We start from the raw sequence: 15,301 nt of genomic DNA on the forward strand, positions 1-15,301 counted from the left end.
ATTTTGGTTGAAGAAATAAAACTCAGGGCTATAGCACTCTTTCAATAAGGACAAACTATATTCCTTCTTTATCTGGCTCGCTCTGGCTTCTGAAATGCATTACTTTGAAGTTCTAGGAAGGAAATGTAAGGAGGTAGTGGGAAAAAAGATGAGGAAATTGCAATTACTCATATTTTACAGGTTTTTAAATAGCAATTCTCCCTCCCACTTAGATATCCTCTAACCCTCTTAATACATCTACAGAGCTCTGTGAGTAGTAATCTAACTACATGCTTATTCATTCATTTCATCTGTATTTACTGAATGGTTTCCACATGCTAGCCCAGCCCAGTGGCTTCATATTTATTATTTCATTTAGTTCTCAAAAGGAAGCACAATTATCAAAGTCTTATAGCTAAAAAGCTGAGACTCAGAGATTTTAAATAATATGGCAAGGTCATCCAGCAGGTGAAAAGCAGAACTGATATGAACACAGATTAGTTTCAATACTCTTTGCTTTTGTTCCAAGCGTTCAGTAGAGTATCTCCTTCACAGACCAAAGGCATAAGAGAACATTATGGATTTCTTCATTTGACAGAATAAACTCAATGGAGATGTCCTTCTTTATTTTTTTAAAAGGTCCTCATAGTATGTCCTTGCACTGGGGGAGCTTAAGAATTTGTGGGGGTTTTGCCTCATGTGCTCCCCATGAATACCGGGCCATACAATCTAACCTACCCCAACAGAAGGATATTTGCTGCCAGTGTTCAGTGAATTCAGTCCAATAATTTGTATCTTCACATGCAAAGCCTGGTGAACTGTGAGAGATACAAAGACAAGTAAACAGGACCCAGGACTCAAAGACCCATATATTCTTTAACCAAAGAATTAATCAAAAGAATTGATCACATAGGGCCAGAGGACTGCCATGTTAAGCGCCGGGTTAGTCAAGCTCCAGGTTCCAAAGTAGAACATTTGTGACGGGCTCTTACAAATCCCATCCAGGAGCCTAGTGAAACTGGGTGTTCTATTCCTGTGTTCCCAGTCTCTCATGAATCAACTCCCACCAGACTTTCGCCTCACAGCACTGCAAGGAAACCACTTGACACCAGTGACCTCCACAACCCACGCTCATTTTCAGGCTTCATTTTATTTGATCTACCACCAGCCATTCAAAACTAAATCCATTAAAGTGTTACAACTCACATCTACCTTGTCAATGACCTACAGTGCACATGTACTATTTTTATAAGAAATTCTTTTGAAGGTTTTGAAGCAATAATTGAAGATTCTTGCCAAGGAAATGACAAAATTCAAAAGGGCAGTATAATTTCCTACGGATTCGTTAAGCTAAAAGAATAGATGAATCAAAGCCTAGGATGGATAAGAACATGGAGACGACAAGATCAACTTAGAAGCCCACAATAATAATAGGGTATGATTAAGATAATCAGAAGGAACCAAAAACCTGTTTTTTGCATAAGTTGGGTCCCTTCAGTTGGGAATTTTGTATCAAAAAAATAGATTCCCAGATGATGAAGGCACCATATCTGGAAGGTAGTCTACTTCAAAGAGACTCATTTCTTCTGATGAGTGTCAGCATTCCTGAAACCAAACCAACCTCAGTTCTGGTTGGCTTCTGAAATAGCCAAAGTGTGGGCAGGTCACTTGTAATTCTACCTTTTTTTAAATTTACAGAAGACTTTTATCCAAAGAGTTTCAATCTCTTTTAGCCAGTTAAAACAATTTTCTCTCAAACCGCAAGGAAGAAAGCAGGAGGGAAGTCTTTTCTCCATTAATGGATGAAACAAACTTCACTTGCCTGAAGTTTATCCAATAACAAAATATAAAAGTTGCATCAGAGAGCTCTTTTTTTGGGGGGGGAGATTCATTGAGGGTACAAAGAATTAGGTTACACTGATTGCATTTTTCAGGTACAGTCTCTCTTATAATTGTGTCCACCCCTAAGAGATGTGCCATACACTGTGACCCCCCCATTCTCCTACCCTCCACATGTATTAGATCATCTACTACCTTCATATTAGAAGGTACATTGGATTCTTGCTTCTCCATTCTTGTGATGCTTTACTAAGAAGAATGTGTTCCACCTCCATCCAGGTTGATACAAAAGATGTAAAGTCACCATCCTTTTTAATGGCCAAATAGTATTCCATGGTCTACATTTATCACAGCTTGTTAATCCATTCCTGGGTTGGTGGGCATTTAGGTTGTTTCCACATTTTGGCAATTGTAAATTGAGCCATCAGAGAGCTCCTGATTTCGGTTTTCCCCCTCAATAAGGGGTGACAAATGTGGTGCCTATGGTGCCTCTCTCACTGCTGCCCAAAAGTCACAGCTGAAAACATAGTACTCTTTCCTCAAACCCAGACTTAATTGTTAAGCCCTTCTTAACACAATGCTCTGACAGCTCCTGCCAATACATAGATGCTGGCATGGGCTGACAGTGAAAATCATTTACGCCCATGCAAGGACAAGGCCCAGTAGAACAGAACAGGGTAACAATTCACCAACCATTCTTGCTTGTTTTAGCTCTGGCTTATGCCAGATGTTAAGGATATGACATATAGCCCAATTATTAAACATTTTACTATGTTAAGTATTGTATTAAGGTGTAAAACAAGGCACTTTGTAATTTAAAAGTACATATTCACATGTACAGTATATGCTTTTGTTGGCTTTTGTACAATTTTAAAGAGGTATATGTGAGTACATGCTGCCTTTGAAAGTTTTTTGGGGAAAAAAGGTAGAATTATTTACTGTAAACGTTCAGGCCTTACACAAATAAGAATGAAATTCAAATTAATGTTAACTATTATGATAACAATGAATGCTTATATTTATTCATCACCTACCCTTAGTCTGACCCTGGATTAAGTGTTTTTCTTTTAATCCTTACAACAATCCTATGAGAAAATAATTATTATTATTATAATTTTATTATGAGAAAACCAAGGTATACAGAGTTTAAGGTCACAGAACCAATTAATAGGTGGAGCCAAGATTGGAGAGTTCAAATTCTAATCACTATGCATCTCTTTCTCCCAAAACTATCTTGATAAAGTTTTACTCACAGGCTGTTTATATACTAGAAAAGTGAAGCTTACTGTTTTTAAGATTTCAAAGGCCCCAATATTTAAGTTAAAAGATGAAAAAGACCTTCTCCTAGAGTTTTCATGGCCCTAAGTTGTACACATTTTAGGTCAGATATAAAAGTGACAACACAGATCACAATTAACACCCACGGCTCAATCATTTCTCCTTTAAAGAAGCAAGTTATTTCAGCATAGATGCACAGATAAAGGAGTATCTACATATAAATGCACAGTCCTTGAGATTTCATAGAGGCAGGTCTGCAATAGGAAGGCCACATTCAAATACAAGTTCAGTTCAAAAAACATGGACAAAGGTAAATTAATTTCCAGGAACTGAAAGAGAGCCAGTGGGGCTGGAGTAGAGACTCTAAATATCACCTGCCAATACTGCGTGAGAATTTTAATGAAAATGACTCAAGAAGAACAAGTCTTACAGCCAACAGAGGATTTTAAGTTTATGTATTCGGTCCCCCTTCCCTACTACCACCCCAGTCCAAATATAGTGAAAATATACAAAAGTATAAACATGTAGGGCTCTTTTGTATGTGATAAAAAACAAGATTCAAAATCTCCAAAGAAAATGTGGTACATGTGTGTGTGTACACACAAAATGGAACATTATTCAGTCTTGGAAAAGAAAGACCTATCATTTGCAACAACATAAAAACTAGACATCTAATATACACGTGGTGACCACAATGAATAATGCTGTATTGTGTACTTAAAATTTGCCACAACTATAGAAGGTAAATGTTCTTAACACACATACATCAAAAGATGGGGATGCAAAATCATAGATCTGTTAATTAACTTGATTGCGGTAACCATCTCACAATCTGTACATATCATGTTGTATGCCATAAATACATACAATTTTTATTTGTCATTTATACCTCAATAAAGCTGAGAAAAAGAGAATATGGCAGGAAATAAAATGTAGCAGCCTGTATAACCTATGGCTAGGAGGAGTGAGTTATAAGAAATACCTGTAATGGAACACCTTGGTGAAAAGCGCATGGGGAGAGATTTAGTTCTAACAAGCATGAGAGAGCTCACGAGATGAGAGCATTGGTGAATTGGCAGTGTCTACACCTGTGATGTAGAGGGGCACGAGCTCAGCCTTATATTAGGCTGGAGGAGAAGGCAGACAAGAGGCATAGGGCATTCTGTCACGGACATGCTTACTCTGACTCTGTCTCCTCTCCTGCCTGCAGAACGCCGGCACGGTGTGTCTCTGCTGGAGATTACCAAGCTCTGCTAAAGAGTAAGATCTATCTATGCTAAGAAGACTGCTTTACTCTCTCTAAGATTCTCTCTCTCTCTCTCTCTTTCCAGCTAAAGTAGATAGCTCTCAAGCACCTAAGAGAAACTGTTCCTAGCGTAGTGGTCCACGTCCAGAACCTACCTAAGCCGGGCCCATAGACCTGGCCAGTCCCGGGCCCTGACAAGTGGTGTCAGAAGTGGGATAGTGAATGCCACTGACAAGTGGTGCTTTGAGCAGGATTCAGTGAACGTGGACGGAGAGGGAAATAAGCATTAGCAAAATAAGAAAAAGAAGAGAAATAGAAATACTTAGAAAAGAAATATCTAAAAGGCAGCCAACAGCAGGCCTCTCTCATTTGGTTTTTCCTCTTCTTTCCTACATTTTCTCTTTCCAATTCCAACTACTACTGTGGGGAAAAAGCCGGTAAAAGCCTTTAGTCTCTTCTGTGAAGCGGCTGGAGGGGAAAAAAAAAAAAAAAAAACAGAAAAAAGCCTTTAGACAAGAGGGAAAGAGGAAAGCTAGAACTAGGAGACAAGAACCTTTAGTAAACAAGCCTTTAGCCTCAGGGTGAGAAAAGCCTTGGGTAAAACAGCAAAGAGAAAAGGCTGGGAATAGGTTGCAAGAGTTTACTAAGTTAGGGAAGAGAACTTCTAACTGCCTTCCCCTATATCTTCGCCCAATGCCAGCAGGAAGTAGCTTTTGAGAGACTGACGCCCCGATTCCCTTTTTGGCAGTTAAGAGTTCTGTTTAAAAAGAAAAGAATTGAGGTAGATTGAGGCTGGTGAAGAAATAGCGGAAGTAAAGTTTTTAAAACAAGACTCCAGAGTAAAAAATAGCTAGAGCTCCTGTCTCTTTAAGGCAGCCAAAGGTTCTAAGAATTGAAAAGGAAAGATTGTAAAAAGTAAAAGGACGAAAGAAAAAAAAAAAAGCCAGTAGAGAAAAATTGTGGTAAATGAGATACAGCACTTGAAATACAGTTGTGACATCAGATGAATCTTATAGTAGAAGCAGGTAAATGCTGTATTGACATGATAACTCAAATTGGGCAGCTGGAAGATCAGAGGGTAAATCCCCCAGTTAACGTCAAATGCCATAAATGTGGGAAGCTAGGCCATAAGAGTTTAAAAGGGAAAAGAACGTTGAATGCTAAAGAAAAGGAATAAAGAGCATGTAAACCTCCATGTGTGTGTCCCAAGTGTAAAAAAGGCATTCATTGGGCAAACAAATGCCGTTATCAATTTGATAGAGATGGAACACCTTTACTGTAGGGAAATTATCAGTTGGGCCAGAATCAGGACCCACTGGTAAATGAAAGAAAGTTTAATATTTTCATTTCAAACCATTCTCAGAAAAAACAGTACGATTCAATTCTATGCCATGGGAGCACTCTGCCAGCTTGGTTAGACCTGTGGTGTCTCAGCATAAAACTGGGGAGATTAAACAAGACCAATGGATGACAATGGAGAATAATTAGATTAAATATGTTTGTGGAATATTAGGTTATCCTGCTGCCTGGTGAAGGGGTAACCCACCTCTCACCAGTGTCTGCACTATAACTGGGTCCAGCTAAGGAGCCTGGACACGGCCTGAAGGGCAAGTGTCACTTGGAAGCAAGTGAAGCCTTTGTAAGATTATGAGAGGTGAGAACAAAGGGAAGGAAGAGTAAAAGTTAAGCCACCTTTGTGCTAGGAAACTCCATTTGAAAAAAAGGAGCCTGGAATCAATTAGCAAAAATTTTGCTGGAAAAGCAGCTTGAAAGCAGGAAAAACTCTGCTATCGAGGAATTGTGAAGGGTGGTACCTTTTGGCCCACGAGTAACAGTTCCACCAGAGGAACTGCCAAGTGTGGAACCATTAGTCCTTGAGTAACAGTCTTTTGAGAGCTGTGAAGGGTGGACTTAGGGACCTCTAGTAGCAAAACCTTTGGAATAGCAAGAGAAAAATCCTTGCTTGCAAAGATTGCAAGGAAAGCATTATCTTTTGTTCATCCATTAAGTAAATATCAACGGAAAGTTCCTACAGTTAAATAACAGAAAGAACTGCCCTTATCACACTAAAAATTGTTTGTATATAAAAAAGAGGGGAAATGTAGCAGCCCATATAGCTTATGGCTAGGAGGTGTGAGAGTTATAAGAAATACCTGTAATGGAACACCTTGGTGAAAAGGGCATGGAGAGAGATTTAGTTCTAACAAGCATGAGAGAGCTCGCGAGATGAGAGCATTGGTGAATTGGCAGTCTCTACACCTGTGGTGTTGAGAAGCACGAGCTCAGCCTTATATTAGGCTGGAGGAGAAGGCAGACAAGAGGCATAGGCATTCTATCACAGATAGACTTATTCTGACTCTATCTCCTCTCCTGCCTGCAGAACGCTAGCACGGCGTGTCTCTGCTGAAGATTACCAAGCTCTGCTAAAGACTAAGCTCTCTGTTCTAAGACTGCTTTATTCTAAGATACTCTCTCTATAGCTAAAGTAGATAGCCCTCAAGCACCTAAGAGAAACTGTTCCTGAGCAAGGTAGCTTATTGGTCCGTGTCCAGAACCTACCTAAGCCAGGCCCGTAGACCTGGCCAGTCCCGGATCCTGACAATAAAAAGATTATCTCTGAGGATCAGAAACCAAAGAAATGCAGAATATACTGTGGACAAAGGTGTCCATTAGGCTGCTTATGTGGGCTAATGACGTCCCTAGAAAAAGGTAAGAGCCTGGGCCAGGCTCATTGTGGGGAAGAAGAGACAGAGGAAGCTTCCACACTACAGTGAAGCTTTAAAAGTCTGCTAGTCCAGGAAGGAGACAGGAGGCAGACACAGCCCCACAAGCTGAAGCTGGGCCTGGTGCTAGGTCTTAGTCCATCACCATGGAGCAGAAGACCCTACCTATAAACATACGACTTGGCTCTGGATTGGGTCCTTGGAGGTAGGAAGTAGGCAACAGCAAACCCCTAGATGGGTCAGGGTGAGCGTAGAGAAAGAACATGTGAGGTTCTGAGCCCTAATTCCAATACACAGAAGAAAAACTAGCACTAAGAAAGATGGCAAATAAAATCAACATCCGGTAGATCCCCTCCAGATGCAAGGAAAAGAACAGAGTAACTTGAAAATGATTTTAAACTGGAGTTTTAAAAACAAGTAGACATTTTCACAGACTAGCTGCAGTTATATTTTAATATTCCTTAAACATCTCACTATGTAAAATTTGAGGTTTTAAATGTTTAACTTGTACTTGCCAGTGATGTGACTGGCAACAGTGCCCTCCCTATAATTAAGAACCAAGAGGCCACCAGATGTGGCTGTGTTCCTTAAGAGCTCTGAAGCCAGCGCTTCCGAGGCTCCTGCACCCCTGCAGCACCTTCAAAGCCAGTTTGGGCCAGTTTGTGAAGGAAGAATAGACACGAGCTGCTGAGGATGATTACATGATGCTAGTGCAGAGGGTGTCCTGGGACAGGACACCTTTCTTTAACAGAAGAATGAGAAAGCAGAGGAACTACAAAAATGGCCCCCTGAAAATTAAACATGGACTTTATAACTCACTTCAGACTTAAGGGTAAATAAACTTACTAAATTCTCCACAGAGGAAATATAAGTTTACACTTACAAAGAAACATATGTATTAAAGTGGGAGAGTCTAGATATAAAAGACTATTTGACGTCTGACCACCCATTTAAGGTCAGAAAAAGTTGACACGCCAACTATATTTCTCCTACCCTTTATGAGGCGACCTCAAAAAAGCTTTGTGGAAACCTAAGCAATTTCCAACATCACATTAAAAAAGTTCCTGCAGTATCGGACCTTTTCACCAATTTCACCAAATTCCTATGGTGTTACCACCACATAACCACATTCTGTTTACCTAAGTCATGTTCTCTCCCTTTATGGACAGAGCATAGCAATAGACGCTATGAGTGCAAAAGGGGACGGGGTGGGTGGAGGAAACTCACAACCAGAATTTTGGCTTAGGAAGAAAAATACCCCTGTAGAAATTTGATAAAGGAGGCAAGCACAGTCACCCTCTTGAAAATAGAACTCAAGGGAGTCGTGATGCATTAGACCAGCGGTTCTCAACCTGTGGGTCACGATCCCTTTGTAACAATGAAAATACACTGCAGCATTAGGAAGGTTGAAAACCACTGCATTAGATAATAACTAATGTGAGGCTTTTTTTTTTTTTCTTAAATCTTAGAAGGAAGTGATGTTCCCAATGCCTGGCCTGTGGCAAAATCTAATTTGCCTAGAAAATACATTCATGGGCAGCAAGCAGTGTTCACATGGAGAGAGACCCATGATGATGTGTCATAAGCATGTGCACATGCCTGAGGTGGGAGGCACCTTCCAAACCTGGAACCGAGGAACTCTGGGTAAAGGCCCAGGCCAGGACTTCTTGGGGGGGCGGGGGGGAGGAGGAAAAGCCAACAGAGCCAGCAGACGCTGAAAAGGAGAGAGACCACTTCTGTTGCCAATTCAGCTTTCTGATAGCCCACTCTCTCTAACTGAAAGAGGAAGAATTATAAAGATTAATATGCATTTACTGCCATTGATCCACAAGGAGCAAATTCTGCCAGTAGAAATTGGAAAGGAAGCCAAGAAACAACATGTAATCATTTAAGTCTTTTGTTTCACTTTTTTCCATCCTCCTACTTAATTCTTTTGACCATTTTCCTCTTGATTAGGTTCCTTATCTATTAGAGAAATAAAGCAGGTAATAAGCAAAGTTTCTAACAGGGCAATCTGTGGTTACAAGCTGTCATGAAAGGTTTGGGGCAGGGAAGGAAGTGGGGGGTGGATACTATAATTACTGGAAAAGTGATTGTTTGGGGGTTTTGTTTATCTATTTGTTTTGGTTAGCAAGATACAAAGGAAAGTGTGGCTGCGAAACCCAACAGATTGCTCTCCGGGGCTTTTTGCTGCCTTACTCACTTACTAGCTGTGTGTCCTTGAGCAAGTAACCTGGTAAGTCTGAGTCAGCTTCCTCCTGGGGAAAATGGCGATATTAATATCTACGTTGGAGGGCAGTTGCAAAGATTAAATAACACAAAGAGCCGAACACAGTTCTTCCCTCCTGGGAGGAACTAAAGCTGCGTAATTGAAATTATCCAGAAATCACTCTCCTCCTAGAATTAAACTAGATGGGACTGAAAAGCAAAAGTTCTTAAAGTGGGAAGTAGGATTTCCTAAGTAAATGAACACGTTTTAACTGGAAAACTTGGCGATTTACATTTGCACCTTAAAATCTGTCAGAGTTTGACTTTACCTGCCGGCTTCCTTGCTTGGAGGAACAGCTGCTTGCGCTTCTCGAAGGGGAGACCAATTTTTGGGACACAGCAAGGTTCTTCTCATCACTCATGGTGAGCAGCTAGTCACTTGGCCTTGACACAGTCAAAACGCCATCAGAAGACAATGGAGCCCAGAGAAGAAGTCCCACGCAGGCAGTGGCTCAGCTCTTATCCAGTATGTCTAAAAATCATTTTGAATGATCCACAGGAAATCCCTGAAACCAAAAAAGAGAAATTAGAAAGCCAAAGGCGCCAGACATCCTCTCTCAGTAGCCATGGTTATCTGTATGTGGCTTGAACGCACTACAGATTAGAGCTATGATGCTCAGCTACAACAGAAGCTGAGAAGGAAAAGACACTTTACATCTTTCTCTTACTGGGAATTTTGTACAGGTGGTTTTTCATGTAGCTTTCTAATACCACAGGCTTAAGAGCATTCATGTGGAAACTTGAGCCCAGACACATTCAAGATCAGTACTATGAGAAATCCCAACACCATGAGATACACTTTCACATCTATGACAGCTATAATAATTTTACAGGTAAAAGAACTTGTGTTGGAAAGGGTAGGGAGAAATTGGAACGCTCAGACATTGCTCGTGGGAATGTGAAATAGTGCAGCCTTGATAGAAAACAGTTTGGCAATTTCTTAAACTAAACAAGTAACTACCTTATGACCCACCAATTTTACTTCTAGGTGTACCCTCGACAGAATTGACAACAGGTGTTCAAACAAAAATTTGCAGACCGATGTTCATAGCAATGTCAGCCACAAAAGCCAAAGGTGGTAACGACACAAATGCCCATCAACTGATGATTGGATAAATTAGATCTGGTATTGAAGGAAACATCATTCAGATATTAAAAGGAATGAAGTGCTCATGCATGCTATCAGCATGTTCCTTAGATGACCCATGAAAACATCATGCTACCTGACAGAACCCAGATTCAAAAGACCATATACTGCACGTTTCTACATGAAAAATCCAGATTTAGCAAGTCCATGGAGACAAAAGACCCATAATTGCGGGCTCATCGGGGTGGGGAACATGCTCAAAGGCTCCAGGATTTCTTTTTGGGGTGAAAATATTCTGCAACTAGATAGGACTGATGGTTGGACAACATGGTGGATGAACTAATGTCACTGAATTGTACATTTTAAAATGGTTTAAAAGGTGAATTTTATGTCGTATATATATTTTTTTATTACAATTTTTAAAAATAGCTTCCTGGTTTTTGAGGAGTAGAGTGGGGGAATTTTTTTCTGCCAAAGGCTGGAAACATCTAAACTATAACATAATGTGACAAAAACTATTGAGGGAGGAAGAATCTTCCATATCATCTATTAGCATATTAATAATTAAAATGGTGATGATTTATTGAGTATGTACTACTCACTGCCAAGGACTATATTAAAGATTCCCACAATCGTTTTCTCATTCAATCATCAACATCTGATGGGAGTGAGGTATGTCTATTTTATGGAGAAGAAAACAGTCTCTGAGAAGGTAGGGAACTGGCTGGATGACACAGCTGGCAAGAAGCTGAATGCAGGTTATTTCCCAGCCCTTATAACCATGGCACTAGAAATTAGCACACCCTAGTGGCCAGGTCTGGTGATAACAGTTGTTGCCCCACCGCTATGACCTAAGAGAATGGATGTGGGGAGGGCAGGGGAGGAAGGTGGACTAGAGAGAATCAGGAGGGAGACTGTCAAGCTAGTGATGAAAAGGGACAGCCCCATTTCTCTCTCCAGCACTTTCAGTCTCCAAGATGGTGGCAAGTGGATTGACCAGGGAAGAAGCAGGAACCTGCCACCTGCCATCCCTGCAGCTCACTGGAGACTTGTCCTGAATGTGGGCTTCACAGAGGAAAAATGTGGATCCAGAATCACCGCCTTCTTCAATGACCCTGGGTTGATGCTAACTAAAATGTTTGGTTTGGGTTTCAGAACGCCAGGACGTTAACATACTAGGTTCAAGTAAATTCTACAGCTTTCCACAGCATGTAAACATAAAAATAAAAATCACTTCTGATCTATTCAGTTCTTAATGTTCACATAATCTAATTTTAAAAAGAGTGTTATTTGATCGTTCAGGATACAGCTAGTTAGATATCAAACTTTGGGTTAATTACTAAATACTCAAATCTCCTGTGACCTCAATAACACTTAGTTCTTTAAAAATAAGCATGTTAAAGCCATCAACTAAAATCAAAACCAAAACCCATAGATCCATGAATGGATCAATAAACTGTGGTATATGTACACCATGGAATACTATGCAGCCATTAAGAAAGATGGAGACTTTACCTCCCTCATGTTTACATGGATGGAGCTGGAAAATAGTCTTCTTAGCGAATCATAAGAATGGAAGAAAAAGTATCCAATGTACTCAGCCCTACTATGAAACTAATTTATAGCTTTCATAGGAAAGCTATAACCCAATTTTAGCCCAGGAATATAGGGAGAAGGGAGTGGGGTGGGTGGGTTGAGGGAGGGTGATAGGTGGGATCATGCCTATGGTTCATCCTATAAGGGTACATGTGAATCTCTCTAAATGTAGAATATAAATGTCTTAACACAGTAACTAAGAAAAAGACATGAAGGCTATGTTAACCAGTTGAATGAAAGCATTTCAAATTGTATATAGAAACAGTACACTGTACCCCATGATAGTATTAATGTACACTGCTATGTTTTAATAAAAAAAATTAAATAAAAAACATGAACATGAATATCCCAATATCAGAAAATGAAATTAAGGTAGAGCTCAATACCCAATGTTTCTCCCAGGTAAACCCCCAAATCTCTATTCATTTGATCTTGGATCCAACAGCAAGTAAGACTAAAAGCAAATCACAGTAGCCTCTTCATAAAGTTAGCTTTTACTTATGGGGGTGTGACTAAGTGTACCTGAAGTTAGAAGTAACTGCAATCCAGTTAAAAATCTGCCAAGAGAGGCCGTAAAGATGTTTTAATAGATTGTTTAATAACAGTGTTGGCTGTTGCTGTTTAAGAAAGGGAAGGAGGAAAAAAAAATCTGATGGGAGCCCAAAATAATGGGGGGGTGCGGGGCGCGAGTGCGCAGCTATTGCTAGGGCAACCAATTCCACAGTGCTTCAGGAATACGTGCAAGCTTTGTTGGGGTTTTTTTTGTTTGTTTTTGAGGCTGAGGTTCTGACAAATGAGTCTTGGATGAGAGGTGTATGTGTGAAATATGAGGAAGGGAGAGAGACTTGGGCAATGAAATGAGAGCCACAGGAATTCTAAAACTATACCAAATCAAAAACACCATAACTCTGTCCTAGAGACGACTGACATTGAGGGACATACCTCCTCACCTTGCCGAATTTCACTTTGCAGGCAACAGCCAAGGTCATTAGCACAAACCCAATGCTTTTGGGAGTTGGCACTTAGGGTTAAGGCCTCTGGCAGCACTACTCCCAGCAGCCTGCATCCCACCTCGTTATCCCTTCCCAGGCCCATTTCCCTGGCAGAGTCTAGGAATGTTGCCTAGGAAAATATATCTATTTTACCCCAGAATCTTCCTGCCTAGCTTCTTCCAAAATTTGGTTAAAATTACCAAGAGCAGCTTAAAGGGCAAAAGAAGACAAATTCCAAGAAGAGGATATCTAGTTATACACCACTAACGATATTTTGGTCAATGACAGACTGCATATATAATGGTGGTCCCATAATATTATAACACATATATATATATATATATAATTTTTTTATTGCAGTTTGGCTGGGGTTGGGCTCGAACCCTCCACCCTTGGTATATGGGGCCAGTGCCCTACTCACTGAGCCACAGGCGCTGCCCCTACAATACCATATTTTTATTGCCCTTTTGCTGTGTTTAGATACACCAATACTTACCATTGTGTCTACAGTATTCAGCACGGTAACACTGTGCAGGCTTGCAGCCCAGGAACAATAAGCCACACCACAGAGCCTGGCCGTGTGGGAGGCTGTGCCATCCAGGTCTCTCAGTACGTTCTGTGATGTTCCAACAGCGATGAAACTGCTGAACAGGATGCCTTCCTCAAAACACGCCCAGCACCAAGTGATGGTGACTGTACTTAAAGGGGAGCAGAATTAAGAGTAAAGGCAACAGAAGCCCAACACTATGCATCCACGGTGCCAAGGTGGTCACTTGGATGGGGGCAACTACTGCATCTGCTCCAGGGGACGCCACAGGGCTGGGCCTGGATCACTAGAGGGAAACCCTGGGCAAAAGTCCCAAGACAGTAAGCCTCAGTGAGGGGGTGTCTCCCCTCCCTGACTTCACCATACTCACCTAGGAAAATGGTAAAGATAAATTCCTTAAGAGGAATAAGGGGCCAAGGGCCCTGCTGATTCCCTGGTATACAAACTAATTAGCTGGATGCATATGAAAGACCCTTGTGTGCTTTCGCCCCACCCGTAGGCCCTACATGGAAAACCTTTAATTCAAAGGTTTATGAACTTGAACTATGTAGCAGTTTTCTGCTCACACAGTGTGAATAACTTAAGGACAATAATTTATTTCCACTTTGTTTTACTGAGGCATGCGTTAGATATACTAACCTAACGTGCACAAATCTTGTGTGTTTCAGAATTCTACACCTGGAAATACTCATACAATCCTCACCTGGATCAAAAAACAGAACATGTACAGCCTGCCAAGAAGGCCCCCTGGTCCCCTGGAGCTGAGCCTCCTGCAGAGTCCGTCCCCAAGGAAATCTGTCCTGCACGTCCTAGAGCACCAGGACAGGCCCAGGTCACAGGAATAGGTTTGGTGGCTGTTTTTGTGTGTGCCCCCCCCCCCCGCCCAGTTCAAGCGTTCAATGTGTGACAGGATTCAGTCTGGGATCTGTTTTCATTTCAACAAATACGCTGGAGGTGAGGTTGAAGAGCGGAGGACTTAAAACTCTGCCTTCCTCTAAATCGGGGAGGCCACCAAATCTGACTTGTGTGAAAAGCCAGACACCAATGTCGATTCAAACAGCCGCCTGTGCCTCTGAGGTGAGGGCGGCCTCTCCCCACACTGCTACCTCCTGTGAGAGGCTGAAGATGGGTCAGACCTGGAAGAAATGGGCCTATGACATGTAAGCAGATGCCATCCTGGGGCTTCCATTCAGGAAAAAGAGAACTCTGATTTCTACCAAAGAACGGGAAAAAATAAAAGACAAACACACGGCCTAGTATCCTGGAAGCAAAGGCTGACTTTGTGGACTTACACGTCCAAAATGTAAAGGAGCCAGGGACACAGCACAGGTGTGCACTAGAGGGGGTCGGACAGAGGTTTTCACTGGTACTCTCGTGTTACAGATTCTGGGCACCTTGGCACACATATTAACCTCTCTAATCTCCCAGGAAGGGTTTCCCATATAAAATAGGGAATAATAATAACCACTTCTCAGGGAATTGTGAGGATTATGTGAGAAGTGAGGATACAGTGCCTGGCTTCTGAGTAGGACAGACACTCCGCAGACTGTCAAGTCCCATTTCCTCCTCTCCCAGAGGTATGTGCAGTGCAAGATAAGAACCTCTCTCCTTCTTTCAACCCCAAACAAATGACACCATAGAATCTTAAAACATGTGTTCTTTCAACATATTCACATTTCTCAAAATCCGTCACACAAGTGTGAACAGATGATTTTTAAATCACTCAAGTGCTGTGCTTACTTTGAA

The 15,301-nt window shown here is 41.3% G+C and overlaps 1 protein-coding gene across 2 annotated transcripts in view; it reads right to left on the reverse strand.

The window, feature by feature from the left end:
- OSBPL3 (oxysterol binding protein like 3) overlaps positions 1-15,301 on the reverse strand; it is a 179,264-nt gene that overhangs the window by 87,498 nt on the left and 76,465 nt on the right. Inside the window, exon 3 of one of the 2 annotated variants that reach the window (XM_003788512.3) lies at positions 9,603-9,839. In XM_003788512.3, coding sequence (XP_003788560.1) covers positions 9,603-9,695 — 93 coding nt within the window. In that variant the 5' untranslated portion in view covers positions 9,696-9,839. Of the gene's footprint in view, positions 1-9,602; positions 9,848-15,301 lie in introns of those variants that run through there. The other variant, XM_023512478.1, reaches the window with a different exon arrangement.

Source organism: Otolemur garnettii, unplaced genomic scaffold (assembly GCF_000181295.1).
Source record: "Otolemur garnettii isolate 467f Iridium unplaced genomic scaffold, OtoGar3 scaffold00028, whole genome shotgun sequence".
Lineage (NCBI taxonomy): Eukaryota > Metazoa > Chordata > Mammalia > Primates > Galagidae > Otolemur > Otolemur garnettii.